Source organism: Labeo rohita, chromosome 13 (genome assembly GCF_022985175.1).
Source record: "Labeo rohita strain BAU-BD-2019 chromosome 13, IGBB_LRoh.1.0, whole genome shotgun sequence".
NCBI lineage: Eukaryota > Metazoa > Chordata > Actinopteri > Cypriniformes > Cyprinidae > Labeo > Labeo rohita.
This window is the reverse complement of record NC_066881.1, coordinates 12981317-13002113: the sequence shown is the minus strand read 5'-3', so window position 1 is coordinate 13002113 and position 20797 is coordinate 12981317. Positions and strand designations below refer to the sequence as shown.

The window sequence follows — 20797 nt, the reverse complement described above, 5'->3', positions numbered from 1 at the left end:
AGTATCATTACTCCAGTCACATGATCCTTCAGAAATCATTCTATTATTCTGACTTGCTGCTCAAAAAACATTTATTATTATTATTATGTTGAAAATAGCTGAGCAGAATTTTTTCAGGTTTCTTTGATGAATAGAAAGTTCAGAAGAACAGCATTTATCTGAAATAGAAATCTTTTGTAACCTCACAAATGATCAATTTAAAGCTTCCTTGCTAAAAAAAATTACTTTCCTTACAAAAAAAAAAAAAATTATACTGACTCCAAGCTTTTGATCCAAGCTTTTGAATGGAATAGTGTATAATGTTACAAATGCTTTTTATTTCAGTTAAATGCTGATCTTTGGATCTTTCTATTCATCAAAGAATCCTGAAAAAACAGCTCAGCTGTTTTAAATATTGATGATGATGATGATAATAATAATCAGCAAATCAGCATATTAAAATGATTTCTGAAGGATCATATTACTGGAGTAATGATGCTAAAAATTCAGCTTTGAAATCACAGGAATAAATTAGATTTTAAAATATATTCAAATAGAAAGCAGTTTATTTTAAATATTTCAAAATTTTACTGTTTTTGCTGTATTTTGGATGAAATAAATGCAGACTTGGTGAGCAGAAGGGACTTAAAAACATTACAAATTTTACTGTTCAAAAAATTTTGACTGGTAGCATTTAGACATACTCCAAGATATAAACCCACAATTATGAAAAATAAAGTTGCAATGCAATAAATGAGAAAGCAAATGCAGGCTTCCATTGAAAAGAACAGTTCGGACCATTTTGCATTTCCATGCTTGTTTAATTCAAAAAAATACTGGTTTGATGCTATTCTATAGCTACGGGTTCAGCTTGTTCACCAGTGAATAGTCTGATGAACCAGCATTGATTTTGGCTCAACAAGGAAGTCAAGCAGATCAAGCTAGTTAGAAACCCTGCTGACCAGCACAGCAGCATCCCAATGCTGAAGACCAGCATCCAAAACACAACATATGCTGGTGACCTGCAATGCTCAACTTGCAGTTAGTCTATAGGGATCCCAAAGTGCCAAACCTAGACTCATCAATCTCAAGAGACGCACTAGAGTAACTGTTTTATTTTCCAAATATAGACTGGCACCAGTTAGACACACATCTGTAATCCTGTAACACATCAACACCTCAACCTGCACTGGATCTGTGTGTTTACCAAAGGGTTGCCAGTTGCAATTCCTTTTTTAATCTTCGGTCGCTCTAATATCGTGAGACTGAAGATTAAGCTTTTGATTACAGGAGCTCGGGCTGTGTGTGCGTGTGTGTGTGCACAATGACTCTGAGAGGCAGGGTTTCTCTCTCTCTCTTTCTTTAGACGCACATACACATGCTTTGGGGGAGGGGCAGTTGTGGATATTTATCTGTGTTTCTTCTCAGCTCGGTGCAAGAACCTCTGCACATGCATGCACAGGAGCCAAAGAGCAGAGAGCACAAACAACACACTTCTGCATATCAGCATCAATGCACTAGAATTCGACTGAAAGCCATTCGAAATGGTCTGACTGGGAAGGCAGCAGGTAAATAATCTCATTTTTCTTTTTAAACAATGTGTTTGGGAGCAAGAGGAAGTGGCTTTCAGCTGGCTTCCTGAGCGATTCCACTAGTTGATGGGCGGAGCGAAAGGAAGGCTGTCAGCTGGGGTGGTGTAGCAGGCGGCGAGTGTGTGTATGTGTGGGTGCCAGAGTGTCAGAACAAGGAGTGTATGTGTGCTACTGTTACATACAGCTCTTGTGTCATTGAAGATTATACACACGTTGAGAAGGTGAGTGGAAAATCTTTTTATGAGCTCATTTCCATCAGAAAGAACAGATTCTGGTTTCTGTGCAGATAGACGGGCGAGAAGATGTGTCAGTGGGGCAAGCTGTCTAAATAAAATCATATGTTATAATTTGGAAAAAAGAACTGGTTAATCATATCTGTGTGTTTACTTGTGTGTTCTCCTGCACTAGGTTATTGTCATTTTTCTTTTTCTAATATGTGTGAGGATGGGTGTGTTTGTTCCATCTGACTAGTCTTGCATGGACGCAAGGCTTGTCCACAGTCGTTGCATGTGTGTCAGTCTAAATCAGTGTTAAATTGCTCTGGGGACGAATATGTTTGCTTGTGATTCACCAGAGGATGTGTTTGTTTGCACGTAGCAGCGGGGATTCGTAATTTACGAGGTGTAATGTAGTGCAGAAATGCCTTTTTTGGTCAGGTGTGCGTATGAGGAGCACCAAGCATCTGTTTGGGGTAAAAGCTGCCGGAGATGGGGGGATGAAAGTGGAGGAGAGCATGGGGGAGGGGAAGGAGAAGATGCTGGAGAGAGAAGAGAGTGATGGAGAAATGGCAGAAGGAGAGAGAGGGTTGAATATTTGAGAGGGAATCCCCCAGGAGTCCCCAGAGTATTGTGATGATGACTCTAGAACAGTACTCGTTCTTGCGGAATGTTCCTCTCTACAGTACGGCAGGCTGAGATCTGCTTAGCTCTCAACATATAGCTCACGTACATTAAGCAGTGTTCACTGCATGGAATGTGTCTTATTAGAGCATATAATCACAGAAATTACTTTAGAGTCTAAAATGCATTAGTAGTGCCTCGTTAGATAGCGCAGGATAGATGAGATACATCCTGAATGTATTTTTTTTTTATTAGGGCAATCTGCATATTACAAACACTTATTATGTAATATTGACCAGATTTTCTATTTTCCCTGCCCAAACTTTTTAATGGCCACACTATGTATTTTAAAGTTGTATTTTTTTTTTTAAAATGTAACTCCAAGAATGGTTGGCATTTATGCACGAATGTTTAGTTGAAAACTAAACTAAACTAAAATGTTTAGTTGAAAACTGAATGTTTAGTTGAAAACTAAACATTGCTAATAGTGCAAAATATGATCATTTTAAGACTAGTAAACGTCGTACTGTACGTGCAATACTATAATTTAATAGTCACACACAATAGTCACATTCAAATAATCAGAATTCACAGCAAATGAAGTTTATACATCACACAGATATAATGTTTTCATTAAAAATTAACTTATTTAGCTTTGTATTTAGGGGTATAAGCGTGTAGCTCTAAAACCCTATTGTAATTGTTAGAATGGTCACAAGTCAGCGTTCTCCACGTAAAACTGATTGTGCAGACCAAAGTGTAAGTCGCAGAGACTTGACTCACACCGCCTACAACATCACCAAGACTCGCCCCAAAATCAAAAGTATGAAATCTACTCCTAAACCATCAGTCGCAGGCTCAATGGTCGTATGTTGTAGGAATCCTTGGTTCACAACGAACAAAATGCACTCAGATTTGATCATGAGCCTTTTTTGACAATCACTTTTTCAGATTTTTTGACAATCCTACTTTTGTGAACTAGTCCTAGGTTTATCGCCCGATCAGAACCGAACCAATGCATTAAGATTATCTGCAGAGTGAATATTAATAATTAAAAATACTTGAAAAAGTTTTGACTCTCCGTTGCACAGGCACTCCAAAATATTTGAAAAAGGGAGGGCCGCTTTTACTAAAATACCTATAACTCTTGAACAAAATAAGATATCTCTGCCAAATGCAGAACACTTATGTAAGAGCTCAATCTGAGGTCACAGAAAAAAAACTGAGCTTGGCCACTTGGTGGCGCAATAGGAGGAAAAAAAACATAAAAATGGCTATAACTGCACAACCATTTGTCCTATAAACATGAAAATTTATGTGCATGGTCTTGGTCTGAAGTGCCACAAGTATCTGTAAGGATATTTGCGTATCTCGAAAAACATGGACGCCATTGGTCGATGAATTTTGACCACCTTTTAGACAAGGAACGAGTCTCTGGACTCTCTAGGCCAATAATTATCAAAAAAATGTTAAATTTATCCTTTGGTAAGCTATTACCGGGCCTATCCAAATTTACCCAAAATCCTATAAAGCATACAGGAATATTCAAAACTTCATGAAACCTGCTGAACACGTGCGACAGGTGATTCTAAACAAACATGCAAAGTTTTACGGGAATCGGACCACAGCTGACGCTATAACAGTCATAAGCATTAAAAAACATCATATTTCTATGGTAAATTACCTGGATTTGCCAGTAATGCTTTTTTAATTATTGATTTAGGTGGGGTACAGCCTTGCTAAATAATATGTAATGTATTTTTCCTTGTTTACTTGATTTTTAGGACACAAATGTGTATAATGACATAGTATAATGACATACAACATAAACATAGTTTATGAGGACACTTCCTGTGTGAGAACAAATATTCACTATTAACTAAATGTTCTCCTTCAAAAAAACCCCCTCCTAATTACTGCTTATAGTTGTAATAGATTAGTTTAGATATGTTTAGGTATGCTCTAGACTATGGCTATGCAAAATAAGGCATTAAAGGGATAGTTCATCCAAAAATGAAAATTCTGTCATTAATTACTCACCCTCATGTCATTGCAAACCTGTAAGATCTTTGGAGCAGAGATATATATACAAAAGATATTTTCGGTTGAACCATTGATGCCACATGGACTATTTTAAGAATGTTCTTTCTTCCTTTCTGGGCCTTGAACGTTTCAGTTGCATTACTGTCAGGGTCAGAAAGCTCTTGAATTTCATCAAATTTCATTTCATTTGTGTTCTGAAGATAAAGAAAGGGCGAGGGTGAGTAATTAAAGACTTAATTTTCATTTTTGTGTGAACTAACTTTAATTTGAGACAAAAACATTTCTGTGACCAACAAATATCGCTTAGTGATATGTTTGAAACACTGCCCCTGAGCCATCCTTATTGTTGAGCCCTGTGTTTATGATACACTCTTCTGAAGTATGTGTCTATGTGTAATTTTGTGAGGAATAAGAGCATTACTATGGATAAGTGTTTTTGTTCAAAGAGAAAGAATAGGGGGTGGAGAGGTCCTTGAATAGATGTGAATAATATAAGAGCAACCCTTGCACACGTCTTATAGTTCAATGTTCAGAGTGGGTGGATCTGGTGCTGTCTGGAGTGTGTGTGTACTGGTGCGGGTGTGTGTATAAGTATGAACAGCTGTGAGAGACAAAGGTCTTTGTTAAAAGCTGAACTAAATTTCTTCCATTTATTATTTTTCCACTCTTTCCTGAGAAGCATAGCCAAACTCTTTCATCCTTTACTCCATTCTGAGAGTGAATATGTGGAGCGAGAGAGAGAGGGTATTCTCATGATGGAGAAAATGACTTCATGCTCTGTTTGTAGACTCAACCACTCTGACTAATACTCACACCAGGCATCTTTTCTCCACCTTCAGACTACAGCTGAAAGTTGTTTGATGACATGTTTTTATATGAGTGTGTGCCTGTGTGTGCTACTTTGGGGACAAAAACCTGACAAAATCTCACTATGTGGACCTCCTCATAGGTAATAAATCATGCAGTCATCATTTCTGATATATTAAAACATAATGAAAATATATACTTTATAATAAAAATGTAACACACAGTTACTTTACACTACCAGTCAAAAGTTTTTGAACAGTAAGATTTTTAGTGTTTTTTAAAGAAGTCTCTTCTGCTCACCAAGCCTGCATTTATATTATCCAAAGTACAGAAAAACTGTTACATTTTTTTATATTTTTATTATTTAAAATAACAGTTTTCTTTTTGAAAATATTTTAAAATGTAATTTATTCCTGTGATTTCAAAGCTGATTTTTTTGCATTGTTACTCCAGTCACATGATCCTTCAGAAATCATTCTAATATTCTGATTTACTGCTAAAAAACATTTATTATTATTATATTGAAAAGAGCTGAGTAGATTTTTTTCAGGTTTCTTTAATGAATGGAAAGTTTAGAAGATTAGCATTTATCTGAAATAGAAATCTTTTGTGACATTATAAATATCTTTATCATCACTTTTGATCCATTAGTATCCTCGCTAAATAAAAGTATTAATTTCTATCGTTTCAGAAAAATACATTATACTGACTCTAGGCTTTTGAATGTTATAGTGTATAATGTTACAATAGCTTATTATTTAAGATTTTTCTATTCATTAAAGAATTCTGAAAAGAAATTAATCAGCTGTTTTAAATATTGATAATAATAATAATAAATGTTTCTTGAACAGCAAATCAGCATATTAGAATGATTTCTGAAGGATTATGTCATACTGAAGACTGGAGTAATGATACTGAAAATTTAGCTTTGATCACAGGAGTAAATTACATTTTAAAATATTTTCAAATAGAAAACAGTTATTTTGAATAGTAAAAATATTTCACAATATTACTGCGTTGCTGTATTTTGGATTAAATAAATGCAGGCTTGGTGAGCACAAGAGACTTTTTAAAAATCATTAAAAATCTTACTGTTCAAAAACTTTTGACTGGAAGTGCATATAAAAACTTTAAAGGTTTGTTTGTAATATGAAGTTGTGTGTACTACATTACATGTGTTATGGCCACCTTTACATCTTCAGTAAAACAGAAAAATCTGAATTAGTGATTAAAGTGACATGGCGAAGGAAAAGCCTTTTATTTATTGATAAGGGGACACCAAGAGCTCTGTGTGTGAGTACATTTTAGTATATACACATGACTTTGTTGAAAGTAGAGAATACAGCCCCGGATGTTTGGAATATTGTTAACTCTCCGGGAACCTTGGGTGTTGCTCTTGGCTAAGTGGCAGATTCTGCAGGAAGTCATTTTAACCCACTGTACACACACAAGCTCCTGTTTCATTAAAACCCACACGTCTTGATAACCCTAAATGATGTCATCCTTTATCTAAATCAGTTTTAATTAAGATGTATAATGTTTTATGACTTTTATTAAATATTGTATGGAAGTTAGCCTATTTCTACATTCATGAAGAATTGCCTGTAGCTTCCCTAACTCATAACACGTAAGGGAGGCTATAGTCTTTTGTTTATAAGACTACATGGGAACGGCCTGATAAGGCACCCGGACACCACAGGAAACAAACCATGGAGCAATGCTGTTTTTCTTACTGATATTTCAGAGTCACAGACCCTTCATATTTAAACCTGAAGGGTGGTAGTTCGTGTCAGATTTACGTGGGAGGTTTTTGAGACTGTCTGCAGGATGTGCTGATTAAATCTCCAGTGTGTAGCAGACGTTAGTGGTCAGAGAAACTGAGAGACAGGCATCGTTTGAGTCTTGAGATCTGGTGTCAGGGTCAGTGCCTATTGGGGGACCCCTGTAGTGAAAGCAGAAAAGCATTATAAATCTGTCTCTCTCTTCACTCACACACAGACACACGCTCTCTGTGCCATCTGGGGCTCGGTGGATGAATTATTAAACTGACTAGTGTCTGCTGAGGCCTGGCGAGAATGCAACATAGCATCATTGGAAAAATGTGCCTCTATCTTCACTGTTGTAAAACTTAAATAACTTGTCGTCTTTGGAGCCATCATTATAGTGTGATTTTCTGCGATTGGTGGATGCGGCTAAATAGGCAGTGATGTAGAAACAAAGGTTGATCTTCTTCTGCGGAGGTGGTGTTTAGCCACACTATTGTGTAATACAATGGCACATATATGTAAGCTGTTTTTAGACTAACAAGTAAGTTTTGAGTTCTGAAACTTAAATGAGGTTTTATAGTACAGCGACCTCTTTTATGTCAAAAGATCAGGGGAATTTTCATTTTTCAGTTTATGACCCCTTTAAAGAGTTTGTAGAAATGAGCTAAAGCATTAACCTTTTAGCACCACTCACTGGATATTTGTGACCCTGGACCACAAAACCAGTCTTAAGTAGCACAGGTATATTTGTAGCAATAGCCAGTAATACACAAAATTATCGATATTTATTTTATAACAAAAATCATTAGGATATTAAGTAGGGTAAATCATAAATCATGATAAAATTCCCCTTGGTTAGTATTACCGTTTCATATTTTAATTATCATTAAAACCTTATTTGATTACCGCAATTTGAACAACTATGATGAATAAATACTGTCCAGCATAAAGCAAATATTAAATAACAGTCTAGAAAGAACACATGAATGAAATAATTAAGTGGATGTACCTCTGAATGTTCTGACGGTCTTCAGAAATATTTAATGGCATTCTTCACTCCATAATACCTAATAAAGTAGTGTTCTTAATCTCAATGCTGCTTTGTCCACGGTGACGCAGGTTACGGGAAACAGCTATAATTCAGCTTTTTCCACCTAGTGTCAGAGAGTGGATTTACAGAGACTTACATTTACATTCAGTCTGTGTGCAATTTATGTGATCATTAACATTTTATGAAACCTTTTCAAAGCTTTATTTGAGTATTTCGATAAACTGTGTTATTAGAATTTTAAGTTCAGTCAACTCAAAAAAAGTTTATTCAACTTGAAATGTTAAATTATACTAAGTGACAACTTAGATATTTGAGTTGACTCAACTTAAAATTTTAAGGCAGCTGGGTAACAAATTATTTTGAGCTGACTCAACAAATTGTGTTTTTTATTTTTTACAGTGTAGTAGCTGTGCTTTGTTATACTGGTTTAAATGTTTAAAAATGATTAACAGTTGAAAACATTTGTTAGAAATTTAGAAAAGTAATCAGTTACATTAATCAAGTAATTGAAAGAGCTGCACTACTTATTACATTTTAAATAGGGTAACTTGTAATCTGTAATCTATTACATTTCCAAATTTACCATCCCAACGCTGATGGTAACATAGGCCAGACTTCTCCAATTGGTCTGCTTAAACTCCGCCTTTTTGACTGCAAAAGGGCGGAGTTGACTGCAAGCTTGCGTTCAGATCTCCCTCCATCCAATCAACGACTAATGAACTAATGAAGTCTCCGCCCAACATTTTTTTTTGTTTTTGTTTCTTTTGGACACAAATCACAATACCGAAAAATAATGTATTTCCATTGCATCATGACTTAAAGATGTTTTTCAGCAGGGTTATGAATAAAAAATTATGCATGTGTCAAATAAGTGTTAGTTTATTAGCCCCCTGTCATTTATGCAATATTCACCACCATTAAACATTAGAGACCAATCATTCATAAATACGGTTATTTATTAACATATTTTTTTCTTTGTTGTCAATATGTTGTCCAGAGAAATTAGACAGCCAAACCATTTAGTTAAAATGTAAGTATGCCTTTCCACAAGCAGTGAGCTGTGTAAAACTTGTGTTTTATATTAAAACTCTTGTTCCTCATTCCTGCGTTATCATAGTTATTTTACCTTTAGTGAAACTATGCGCGAGAACGTTAGTTCAGTTCAAAAACAAAGTATTACAGCAACAGGGTGGCTCAGTTGCTACCAACTTGCGGCGGACCCCAGTGTTGTTTAAATATTTCGGTGGTGCTGTCCACCGAGACAGTAGAGACGTGGAGAGATTAAATGTTGCTGGAACGTTCTGTGTGGAAGTGATTCACAATAGTGGAATTCCCTGCTGCTGCAGAGCAGCTCTAGCAGAGTAATTGGCCCATTTATCACATTGACAGAGACAGGCAGAGGAAGAGAAACAGAGAAGGTGGGGTGGAAATACAGGAAGACCAATCTGTACTCTGAAAAGTTCTTTTTAACACCACTGTATCTTTAAAGAAAAATCATAGCGATCAGCTGAATGTGTTATCATCACACTTAAGTCAGTTGTTCGGTTGTTTTTGTTCTGCGGGCTGGGCTTTTGTATAGGCGCATAAGATAAACTTCAGTCAGGCCTGGAATGTTTCACAGTGCAAACAGTCTGGGAAAGGTGTGACATTCTAAACCCCTTGACCAGAACATGCACACACACACACACACACTCATACACACTCGCACATGCACACAAACGGCCTTGAGCTGCAGTCGAGATATAGAACATATGGACTCTAACTGCATGGCTTGCTTTCTCAACAGAGGCTGAAGAGACACCACAGGAGGTCAACTCACTTTTGAAGACCAACGAAGCAGGCAGAAGGCGAAAAGACTCAAAAATAAGGTGAGAACTAGAAAGAAAATATGTAAAAAAAGAGAAACAAACACACTCCTGACACCCACTGTATGCAGTGCTAAAAATTATGTGACAGTCTAGCGTAACAGAGGGTTACTTGCTTCAGATAGCTGCGCTGATAAGTTTGTGGGTGGGAGTGTGTGAACCGTTAGTGAATTTATCAATAACCATGGCATCTGTCAAATTTCATAGCGCTGTTTTTTTGCGGTAAGGCCGAGGGCATACATTTTCACATGTGCAGTTGTTCTTTAGAATGTTCCATTAAGAGGAAGCTTTTCTGCCCGGGGAGACTCGATATTACACCTTGATTATTCTTGTTGTGTTGCATTATAACAGACTCTTCAAACGACCCCTGCAGTGGCACTTCCATTTCTCTGCTGGCCTTCCTGCCCCTGTAGAAATGTGGCAGAGTTGGGTAAATGGCACACATATGGCCCTCTCTCTGGGGATACAGATTAAATGAGCTCCCCCTGCACTTCTTCAAATATATACATGCTGCTTTATAGACTCCTAACAGATCAGTCTTCTGATGGACAAATCAATAGATATTTATGTGCATTTTTGAAGTCAAACAAAGTTGCAAACAGTGAAGACTGGCAGTTGACCCCCAAATATGATGATTCTCTTACAAGGTACTCTCTGTCTACTCTCTAAAAAGCTGGGTGAAATATGGACAAACCCAGTGATTAGGTTGTTTTGACCCATCGATTTAGGTTAAATGTTAAACCCAACCTTCTGGGTAGTTTTATTTAACTCAACTATTGTTTAAAAATTACTATATGGCTAGGTTAAAATTAACCCAAAATAGGTTGTAAATTAAAAATCAGACACATAATTAGTCACATAATCAGCAAAAAGATGTACATTTATTAATAAGCAATTTAAAAATGTTTATTATTTAATTATTATCTATTCAACTTATTAATAAATGTTTATTTATTGAACCTATTAGGAAATTTAGTGTTAATTCTAAGCAAGAAGTATAGTAATTTTTAAGCAATAGTCAAGTTAAATAAAACTACCCAGAAGGTTGGGTTAAACATTTAATCCAACGGCTGGGATTAAACAACCCATTCGCTGGGTTGTTTTTAACCCAGCATTTACACCCCCCTTTCAGAATCATTAAAATGTTAATTACTTTACCAAAATAAGAGGGATCATACAAAATGCATGTTATTGTTCATTTAGTACTGTTTATAGTAGTAGTTTAGTAGTTTATTTAGTCCACAAGAGAAAATAAGTTGAGTTTATCAAAATGACCTGTTCAAAAGTCTACATCCCTTTGATTCTTAATGCTGTGTTGTTACCTGAATGATCCACAGCTGTTTTTTGTTTGTTTGTTTGTTTAGTGATAGTTGTTTATGAGTTCCTTGTTTGTCCTGAACAGTTAAACTGCCTGCTGTTCTTCAGAAAAATGCTTGAGGTCCCACAAATTCTATGATTTTCCAGCATTTTTGTGTATTTGAACCCTTTCCAACAATGACTGTATGATTTTGAGATCCATCTTTTCACAGTGAGGACAACTGAGGGACTCATATGAAACTATTACATAAGGTTTGAAATGCTCACTGATGCTTCAGAAGAAAATACAACGCATTAAGAGAAAGGGGGTGAAAGATTTTTGAATTTGAATATCAGGGTAAATTTAACTTATTTTGTCTTCTGGGAAACATGTAAGTTCCTTCTGTAGCCTCTGAAGGGCAGCACTACATTAAAAAAATATGATATTTAGGCAAAATAAGAAAAATGTACACATCTCCATTCTGTTCAAAAGTTTTCACCCCTGGCTCTTAATACATCGTTTTTCCTTTGGGAGCATCAATGAGTATTTGAACCTTCTGTCATAGTTGCATATGAGTCCCTCAGTTGTCCTCAGTGTGAAAACATGGATCTGAAAATCATATAGTCATTGTTGGAAAGGGTTCAAATACACAGTATTAAGAATCAAGCGTATGTAAACTTTTGAACTGGGTCATTTTTATAAATTCAACTATTATTTTCTCTTGTGCATTATATGTAAACATCTTTTATGTAAAATATCTTTTTCAGGTCAGTACTAAATAAACAATAACATGCATTTTGTTAAATAATTAACATTTTTAATAATTCTGTATATTTATATTGTACTTTTATATATTTATTTTGTACTGAATTAATCATTTATACAAAATTATACAAATAATCAAGAAAATCCTTACCTTGTATTAAATTAACAACAAATCCTGTTTTTTTATACTCAATAGAGTAATACTAGATGTATAATCCTGACAAACAGAGGATTTTAAAAGAGACATTTTCAATCTAATTAATTTTTATTTATTTTTATTAAGAGTTGAGTTTTATTACGAATGTAAAATTCAATGGACATTTTTGGTCCACAAAATGTGGACATGTGTCAGCTATAACTTAGAAATTATCATATTGCTGTCTTAAAAATAAACCCAAAATAAGTATAATAAATGTTAATTTTTAACTATTTTTGGGGTCATTTTAAGCAAGAAATACAGTCATTTTTAAAGCAATAGTTGAGGTAAATAAAACCCCCAAGAAGGTTGAAATTTTTTGAAAATATAATCTGTAAAATATTTAATTTATGTTAATTTTACAGCAAATCTTGCTTTTTCCTACCCACTATTAGAGTTATATTAGTTGTATATAGCTTTTTAATTTTTACTGGTTTTAACAGAGAATAGAGAATTTATATAAATATATAATGCAGATTTTCTGTTATAAACTATGGCTGTTAACAGAATATAGAAATAGACTTAATACATTTAATTGCAAAGTTATTGCATTAAACATATTTAATTAATATCTTATCTCAACCTGTTAACTATTTTTTCACTCACATTTTTTATTGACCCCCAGACCCCAGTTTAAAAGCCCCTGGGTTAGAAATCCAATAAAGGGTTAACTGGCGGTAGACGTCTCTAGCACATCACATCACGTTCCACACGGACTGTATATCAGCAGGCTCCACACACTTAAAGTTACTGGCGCTATTCTCTTTCCTATCACTGACATTCTCCTTTAGTCTCCTGAGTCTTAATCCCCCCTCTCTCTGACCCCCTATAAGGTAAAGTTCCGAGCGCCCGGAAGACGAATAGAGACTGCAATCTAAAATGGCTTTCAAACATAGACTCCACCCTGGATTTGTGTCGATGTCCCTCGTCTGGCTATAAATGTCTCTTTAGGCCTGATTTACAGAAGTAGGCAGTGTGCTGAAGCTGTCCCCTCTTTGAACTCTTCAGATGTATGGGGTCCCCCGTCTAAAGTTGCCTATGGTGAGCTCCATCCTTGATTTTAGGAGTGGAACATTTCATTGCTGTCAGATCGCTCTGTATCTCAGTTGCCTAGCAACTGAGGTCCATTGCAAAGATGCCTGGGATGGTCACTAGGTTTAATGAAACAGTCTTTGCAATGGATTACCAGGCGCTGAGGATGAAGATACTGCTCTTTTCAGAAAAAGAGACTGGATTGTTATTAGAATGGATTTTGTGTAATAAATGCAAAATGTGTTATCTAACTAAACATAATTGTATTTATTTCCTGTTTTCAGTGGCATACAACATGATGCATTAACTCTTGAGTCGTAATGTAATAATATCAGGAAATTGTAGATAATGTGATCAAAGTGAAGACATTATCCATGAACATTTGGATGTCAAGATACTGACTACTTTCGCAAGTTTTATTGGTTTACAAGTGGAAAGTTAATAGCCCATGATGAACTTGTTTCCTTCAGGCCAATTTGGAGTTTCCCCTCATTTTCAATTTCATTAATGACTAAACCTTGAATATTGAATTAGATTCACATTATAAACACTCAAGGGAACGTATATCTCGTGTAATAGTAATAGAGGAGCACATATGTGGAGTAAATAATGTTGGACGTTGTTAAAGGATAGGAAGTTTCTGCTGTCTTTCATTTGGGCGCATTACCTACAGTGGCTTACCGAGAATGAGGTCAGTATGACAGCTGATAGTCTAGCGACCCCTGCTGTTTGCTCTCAGCAGCAGGCCTTTGTATTTAACCTCGCTGCAGGAGAGCCGGCTGAGATTAAAAACTCTGATACACCACAGACCTTTGAGCTCACAGTCATGACAGGTGTGTCACAGTGTGCTATCAATACCCATATGGCAGAGCCACATGAATATGAAAGAAGCACACACACGCATTTGCTTATTCTGTCGTGCTGGGGACTATCCATTGACGTCTATCTTTTTTATACTATCTAATAATATTTTTTTACCCCTTACTCCTACATATTTATAGACTAAATTTAAATTAAATTACATCCCTGGTGAAAAAAACAGCATATGCTGGTAGGTATGTTTTGATGCTGGGATGCTGGTTAGGTAGGTTTTGATGCTGGTTTAAGCTGGTCCTTTGCTGGTTTTTGCTGGTCATGTTGCTGGTCAAGGACCAGCATGAACCAGCAAAGGACCATCATAAACCAGCTAAGGACCAGCATAAACCAGCAAAGGACCAGCTTAAACCAGCATCAAAACCTACCTAACCAGCATCCCAGCATCAAATCATACCTACCAGCATATGCTGGTTTTTTCACCAGGGATATCGATGACTGTACAACTGTGAGGGAAGCAACAAACAAGCAAACAAAAGATATATGTTGTTTTTTTTTTGCTATTAACTGTGTTGTGGTCTGATGTGAAAGACTTTAAATTATTATGGAGTTTTTAGAGTCTAAATAAGTCAAAGCAGACAATGTGATAGCAAGTGAGGTACCGTATCAGTGCTTTTTCATGGTGTTCCTCAGCATGAGGTGATAGTATCCAGCAAGACTTCCTCAACCTGTCAACCTAGATTCAGACTAGTAGCAAGCCATACATAGTGCGAACAGTTTTTGATATAAATAGATTGTATAATTTCAAAATTGTAAACAAAAACAGAATGATCTGACCTTAGCTTTGTGAAATTATGCTACATAAAACATCTGCACGAAACAGAAACAGCTGAATGAGAACGCAAATTTGCTTACTGACAGCAGGTGACGCTATTGAACAGGGTTGCCAGGTCTTCACAACAAAACCCGCCCAATTGCTATTCGAAAACTAGCCCACAACTAGCCCAATCGCATTTCAAGGGGGATCCCCTGGTAAATCCGTATTTCAGGGGCTAAATATGACGTTATTGGGGTCGCTTCGAACCGCGGCAACAGTACAAAAATAGCCCAATTCCGCGGGAAAACCGCGGACTTGGCAACACTGCTTTGGAACAACAGCTGTATAGAGCTTCCAACCTGGTCTCATGATGAATACATACCTGTGGAAACTTTTTCGCAAAATACGTAGCGCCATGTATGTTTCGTGACATATTATATGGAGGTAAATTGACAAAAATCATCTAACCTGACTGAAGACAGTTTTTTCTCTAACCTTTGTTCAGACGTGTATTAAGTTAAAGGGACAGTTCACCCAAAAATGAAAACTCTGTCATTAATTACTCACCCTCATGTAGTTCCGAACACGTAAGACCTTCGTTCATTTTCGGGACACAAATTAAGGTATTTTTGATGAAATCCAATAGTTTTCTGACCCTGCATAGACAGCAGCACAACTACCACGTTAAAGGCAAGAAAGGTAGTAAGGAAATCGATAAAATAGTCCAGGTGATCTCAGTGGTTCAGTGATCATTTTACAAAGTGTGCAAAGAAAACAAAAATAACTTTATTCAGCAATTCTTCTCCTCTAACTCACAACTTCCACCATTATCGAGAGTACCATAATGTATGCGCGTACATTCCTTTGCCTGTAAACAAGGTGTTTATGAGCAAAAGGAATGCACACACACGGTACTCTCGATAATGGTGGAAGACGTGAGGAAAAGAATTGTTAAATAAAGCTTTTTTTGTTGTTTGTTTTCTTTGTGCACAAAGAGTATTCTCGTAGCTTTGTAAAATTACGGTTGAACCACTGATGTCACATGGGCTATTTTATCGATTTCCTTACTATCTTTCTGAGCCTGGGAACATTGCGTTGCTGTCTTTGCAGAGTCAGAGAGCTCTCGGATTTCAAAATATCTTCATTTGTGTTGCAAAGATGAGTAAAGATCTTAAAGGTTTCGCACGAGATGAGGGTGAGTAATTAATGACAGAATTTTCATTTTTTGGGGGACTATCCTTTTTTAACAGAGATTTCCTCTCAATTCACAGGGCAGTTTGCATTGCTTAGCCACTTGTTCTGGTATTGTGGTTAATCTGATGATTTGAAAGCATGAAAAATCGCCCATTTTAACAAGATTGATTGAATTTTACTTGTTTATTTGTTTATTTTAGATACAGACCCCCTAGGACCAATTTATAGAAATGGCAGCTCCAAATCTTGTGGGCCCCTTGTGGGCCCCTTGAGGCCTGCTGGTGGTCCTGAATCCCATTTTGAAAACCCCTGCATTAGAGAACATTGCAACTATTTTGCTTAAATCAAATTATAGAAAGTTAATGCACACTGGCACATAACTAAACACGTAATGCCTCCATATCAATTTTCTTGTTATTTTGTGCTGTTGACATTACATTTTCACCAGATGTCAGTAACAACCCAAGCAATCCATACACATACTTAAATTATGTGTAAAATGGAATGAGATGGGGGAAAAAGTATTGAATTAATGAAATGTATTAAATACTTTGTACAAAAGCCTTTGTTGGTAATGACAGCTTCAAGACGCCTCCTGTATGGAGAAACTTGTCACATGCATTGTTCAGGTGTGATTTTGGCCCATTCTTCCACGGAGTCTTCAAATCTTGAAGGTTCTGTGAGCCTCTTCTGTTATTTTCTATTGGATTCAAGTCAGTTGATTTTCCTGGGCCATTCTAGCAGCTTTGTTTTATTTTTCTGAAACCAACTGAGAGTTTCCTTGGCTGTGTTTGGGATCATTGTCTTGCTGAAATGTCCACCTTTGTTTCGTCTTCATCATCCTGGTACTGTAGGTGTTGGGACTCTGTTCAATACCTTTTCCCTGTGTCATTCCTTTTTATTATACATAACTTAATTTCTGAACTTATTTGTTTTGTTTTCTTTGTATGTTTGCATTACTTGGTTTGTTACGGACAGCTGGTGAAAATTTCAAGTCAACAGCTTCTTTAGAAATGTATTTACTTAGAAAAATGGTGATGCGTTCAATAACTATTTCACCCGCTGTATGTTATGTCAAATACGCTGAATTTGTTCTTCCATGTGTGTTACAGTGCAGCAGGCCTGAACCGGCAGCCTCATGGCCACCAACAACACTGCTAGCATTGCACAGGCTCGCAAACTGGTGGAGCAGCTGAAGATGGAGGCCAATATCGACAGGATAAAGGTAAGAAGAAAATCAACATGTTATTTCATCCAAATGAACTATATTAACTTGGTTAGCAGTGAAAATGAGTGAGCATTATTTAATGACTGTTTGTGTTTTCATGAATCACCACCAGGTCTCCAAAGCAGCAGCAGATCTGACGTCGTACTGCGAAGCCCACGCTAAAGAGGATCCCCTGCTCTCCCCCGTGCCTGCGTCCGAGAACCCCTTCAGGGAGAAGAAATTCTTCTGTGCCATCCTGTAACCAGCGCTGCCCAGCCACGGACTCACCTGCTCCCTCTGGGATACACTCATGGACATAAAACATGTTGATCTTTTACAAGGGCTGGAGAGATGCAGTGGCGAAGCCTTCAATTCTCCCAGCTCTCTATGAGCCCCGATTAAAGCCACTGACTCCACCTAGTGGCCTTGAGATCTAAAGCTGAGCATAGTTACAAGAATCTGTCGAAATTCAGAAGGGAGCACAGCAAAAAACACGAGTGACTGTCATTGTAGCAGATCAGCCAGGATGTGTTGTGAAAATATTCAAGTATTCAAAGGTTTCTGTGGTTCTGATGAGGTATTCAAATATTTTCTTTATTGATTTTTGTGGGCTGTGATCATTAATCTGATCTTAGAACCCATTGATTACTAAAATTGCTGTGTTATTATTATTATTATTTTTTAATACTCTTGTTTTGCTATATGCCTACCATTTAGGTAGCTTTCTGTAGCCTTTTGTGGATACAGCAAAAAAAAAAAAAAAACTTTTTTAATTTAATGAATGACAGTTTAGTGAACTTTTCTAATTCACGCTTGGACAAATATTCCTAAAATTAAATACTTATCTTTTAGATGCTGATAAAAAAAAAATATTGGTCTGTACAGCAAACAAAGTTTCTTTCTTTTTTTGGTCTTAAGCATAGTTCTCTTTTTACTCTTTGTACAAAAATGTTAGCAAGTTCAGCTGTGTTGTGCTATATGTTTTGAATATTTGTGGTGACATCAATAATAACTGCATGAAGCCTGACAAAGTGCTGTCTTTTTCAAACTGGTACCACCAATCAAAATAAATATCCAAAAACAACCACAAATCTTGAAGGTTCTGTGTCGCTAACTCCGCATAGCTTAGTAAATCATACTAAATCAATGTTTACCTTGTCTGTTAAAGGCACAGTTCACCCAAAAATGAAAATGGTTTGTTTTTGTTGTCTTTGCCAGTGTTGGGGAAAGTTACTTTTAAAACTAATGCATTACAATATTGCGTTACACCTTAAAAAAATAACTAATTACGTTAGTTACTTTTTATGGGAAATAATGCATTACATTACTTTTGTATTACTTTAGAATTTTACTTTTGAAAAACTATGTTTGAAAAGCCCTTTCACACCAAAAGTAAAATGAATACGCCTCAGGCTAAAAGAAATATAAATTCACATCTGTACAGTAGAACGCAGGAGAAGAAAGGTCAACAATCACCTTCAGTAAAAAAAATGAAACAAAAAATGTTATGTTTATCTAAAGTAATTTTTGCTTACTAGTATGGTTGAATTGGATCATCAAAGGAGATAGAAATTGCAATTCATTCAGAAATTCATTCAGAAATTGCAATTCATAGTTTATATTCATTTTGAGGAACACAAGTGAGTTTTTGTACAAGTGAGTAAATCGATCAGTGAATCTGGTCACATTTAGTCTATAACTATAGTAAACATCATGTTTACTCTGTGCACACATGCACACATTTACTTTTGATTCCCCCAACATGGAGACAGGAGAGCTGTCAGTCAATAAATGGGAAAATAAAGTAACTTGCATTACTTATTTTTTTTAAAAAGTAACTCAGATATTTTCTTGTAAGCTTTGAAGTAATGTGTTGCTAGCACAAAATGAAGCGACGAGCACAAAAAATATTCTCGTAGCTTCATAACATTACAGTTAAACCACTGATGTCACATGGACTATTTTAACGACGTCCTTACTACATTTCTGTGCCTTGCACGTGGTAGGCTGTCTATGGAGGGTCAGAAAGCCCTCGGATTTCATCAAAAATATCTTGTGTTCTGAAGATGAACGAAGCTCTTACAGGTTTACGACATGAGGGTGAGTAATTAATGACAGAATATTTATTTTTGGGTGCACTACCCCTTCAATCATGGTTTGTTTAGATTGTGTTGCAATGATCTTTCTTGCCCATAGGAGGAGCCCTGGTTTCATAACAAATGTTATGATAAAGCGTTTAAAAATAAATTATGCAGCACACGAACTTAGTCAATAAGTAAACATTATGCAAGTACATAAATACACATTGAAAAAATACTACATAAATAAGTACAGGCTGACATAAGCACACTGAAATTTCCCCTCATTGTTGTTCTCCCCTTTTGCTCATTATATTTCAAAATGCATCGCTCGGATGTATTTATCCCTTCCATCTGATTAATCAGACCCGTATAATGACACGGTGACTCAGAGCCTGACCCAGACACGTACACAAACACATGCATGACGCCTCACTTTTTAGGGAAATAACAAACGCATCACGTCAGCTTCCCGCGAATGCGTCTAACGGTGTGTGATGTATTGCCATGGAGACCGCGCTGACGACAGTCTGCTAACACATGCAGGCATCAGAGACTCACTTCCGTGCAGCACAAAATAAGATCAAATGTCCAGTCGATTGCTTCTCCACCTGTGCCAAAAATAACACTTAGCGGGGTGTTATTTGTGCTGTTTCAGGTGCATATATAAATACTTGTTTTCTGAATCTCCACTGCTTTTCAGTAATCAGTCAAATAAATATGATTAGGATATTTTTTTTACTTATGTTAAACACTATCTATCTATCTATCTATCTATCTATCTATCTATCTATCTTCAATATTAAAATATTTTTATTTTTTTCTAATTAATTTACCTAATGCATGTCCTGACATATCTATTGAAAAATCCTTCTTTTGAGTTACCTTATGTGTTGAACAAAATAAATTCTGATTCTGGTTTATTATTATTAATATTATTTATTATTATTTTATTCTGGTCTATTCCCGCAGAAGCACATTCTGTCCAGGACAGGAGGTGGCGGTGTAATCTCACTTACAGTATCTTGGGTTTATCCGATGGAGGTCATTAACACAGTTCACTCATGGAGGTAATTGTTTGGCACATACAATGGCATTTAAAAGCTTGTGTGCCTCTGGAGAACAAGGGTGGAAATAAATGTATCATATTACAAATACATATTTCCCTGTTTATCTGTGAGTGTGAAATTAAAATGAAATTACATTTTTTAATCATTCTGTGTATATTGGCCTGTGTATAAAGTCACAAATTAACACTTTCATTCTCTTCAGAGAATTTCAATATATTGCAACCGGTATGGAAAGATAGAATAGGCCTGATGTTTGTCTATCATTTGGCTTCAGAATATGATACTTTTTAACAAACATTGTGCTGGAGGATTTTTTCAGTTTCCCAGGAGTATCCTAAGTTTAAAGTAATAGCACAATCCGAAATGAATTTTGTGATTTTCTGAGA

The 20797-nt window shown here is 36.2% G+C and overlaps 1 protein-coding gene across 4 annotated transcripts; it reads left to right on the top strand.

The window, feature by feature from the left end:
• Positions 1-1307: 1307 nt before the first annotated feature.
• Positions 1308-18032, top strand: gng2 (guanine nucleotide binding protein (G protein), gamma 2). Of its 4 annotated transcripts, XM_051126860.1 has the most exons (5): positions 1627-1792; positions 9864-9945; positions 10294-10372; positions 17169-17281; positions 17397-18032. In XM_051126860.1, the coding sequence occupies exons 4-5, from the start codon at positions 17195-17197 to the stop codon at positions 17523-17525; spliced, it is 216 nt and encodes a 71-aa protein (XP_050982817.1). In that variant the 5' UTR covers positions 1627-1792; positions 9864-9945; positions 10294-10372; positions 17169-17194; the 3' UTR covers positions 17526-18032. The 4 variants fall into 4 exon arrangements, with proteins under 4 accessions (XP_050982814.1, XP_050982816.1, XP_050982817.1 ...); XM_051126857.1 differs by lacking the exons at positions 1627-1792; positions 17169-17281; positions 17397-18032 and adding exons at positions 1308-1547; positions 13034-14373; XM_051126859.1 differs by lacking the exons at positions 1627-1792; positions 10294-10372 and adding an exon at positions 1375-1547.
• The last annotated feature ends 2765 nt before the right edge of the window (positions 18033-20797 follow it).

What these genes read in the sequence shown, in the direction of transcription:
- gng2 (XM_051126857.1), top strand. Translation starts at nt 1,358, where the DNA reads ATGCTTTGGGGGAGGGGCAGTTGTGGATATTTATCTGTGTTTCTTCTC. An exon ending in CGAAAAGACTCAAAAATAAG is followed by an intron (nt 9,946 to 10,293) that starts GTGAGAACTAGA and finishes GCATTATAACAG; the next exon opens with ACTCTTCAAACGACCCCTGC. An exon ending in TAGAAATGTGGCAGAGTTGG is followed by an intron (nt 10,373 to 13,033) that starts GTAAATGGCACA and finishes ACCCCCTATAAG; the next exon opens with GTAAAGTTCCGAGCGCCCGG.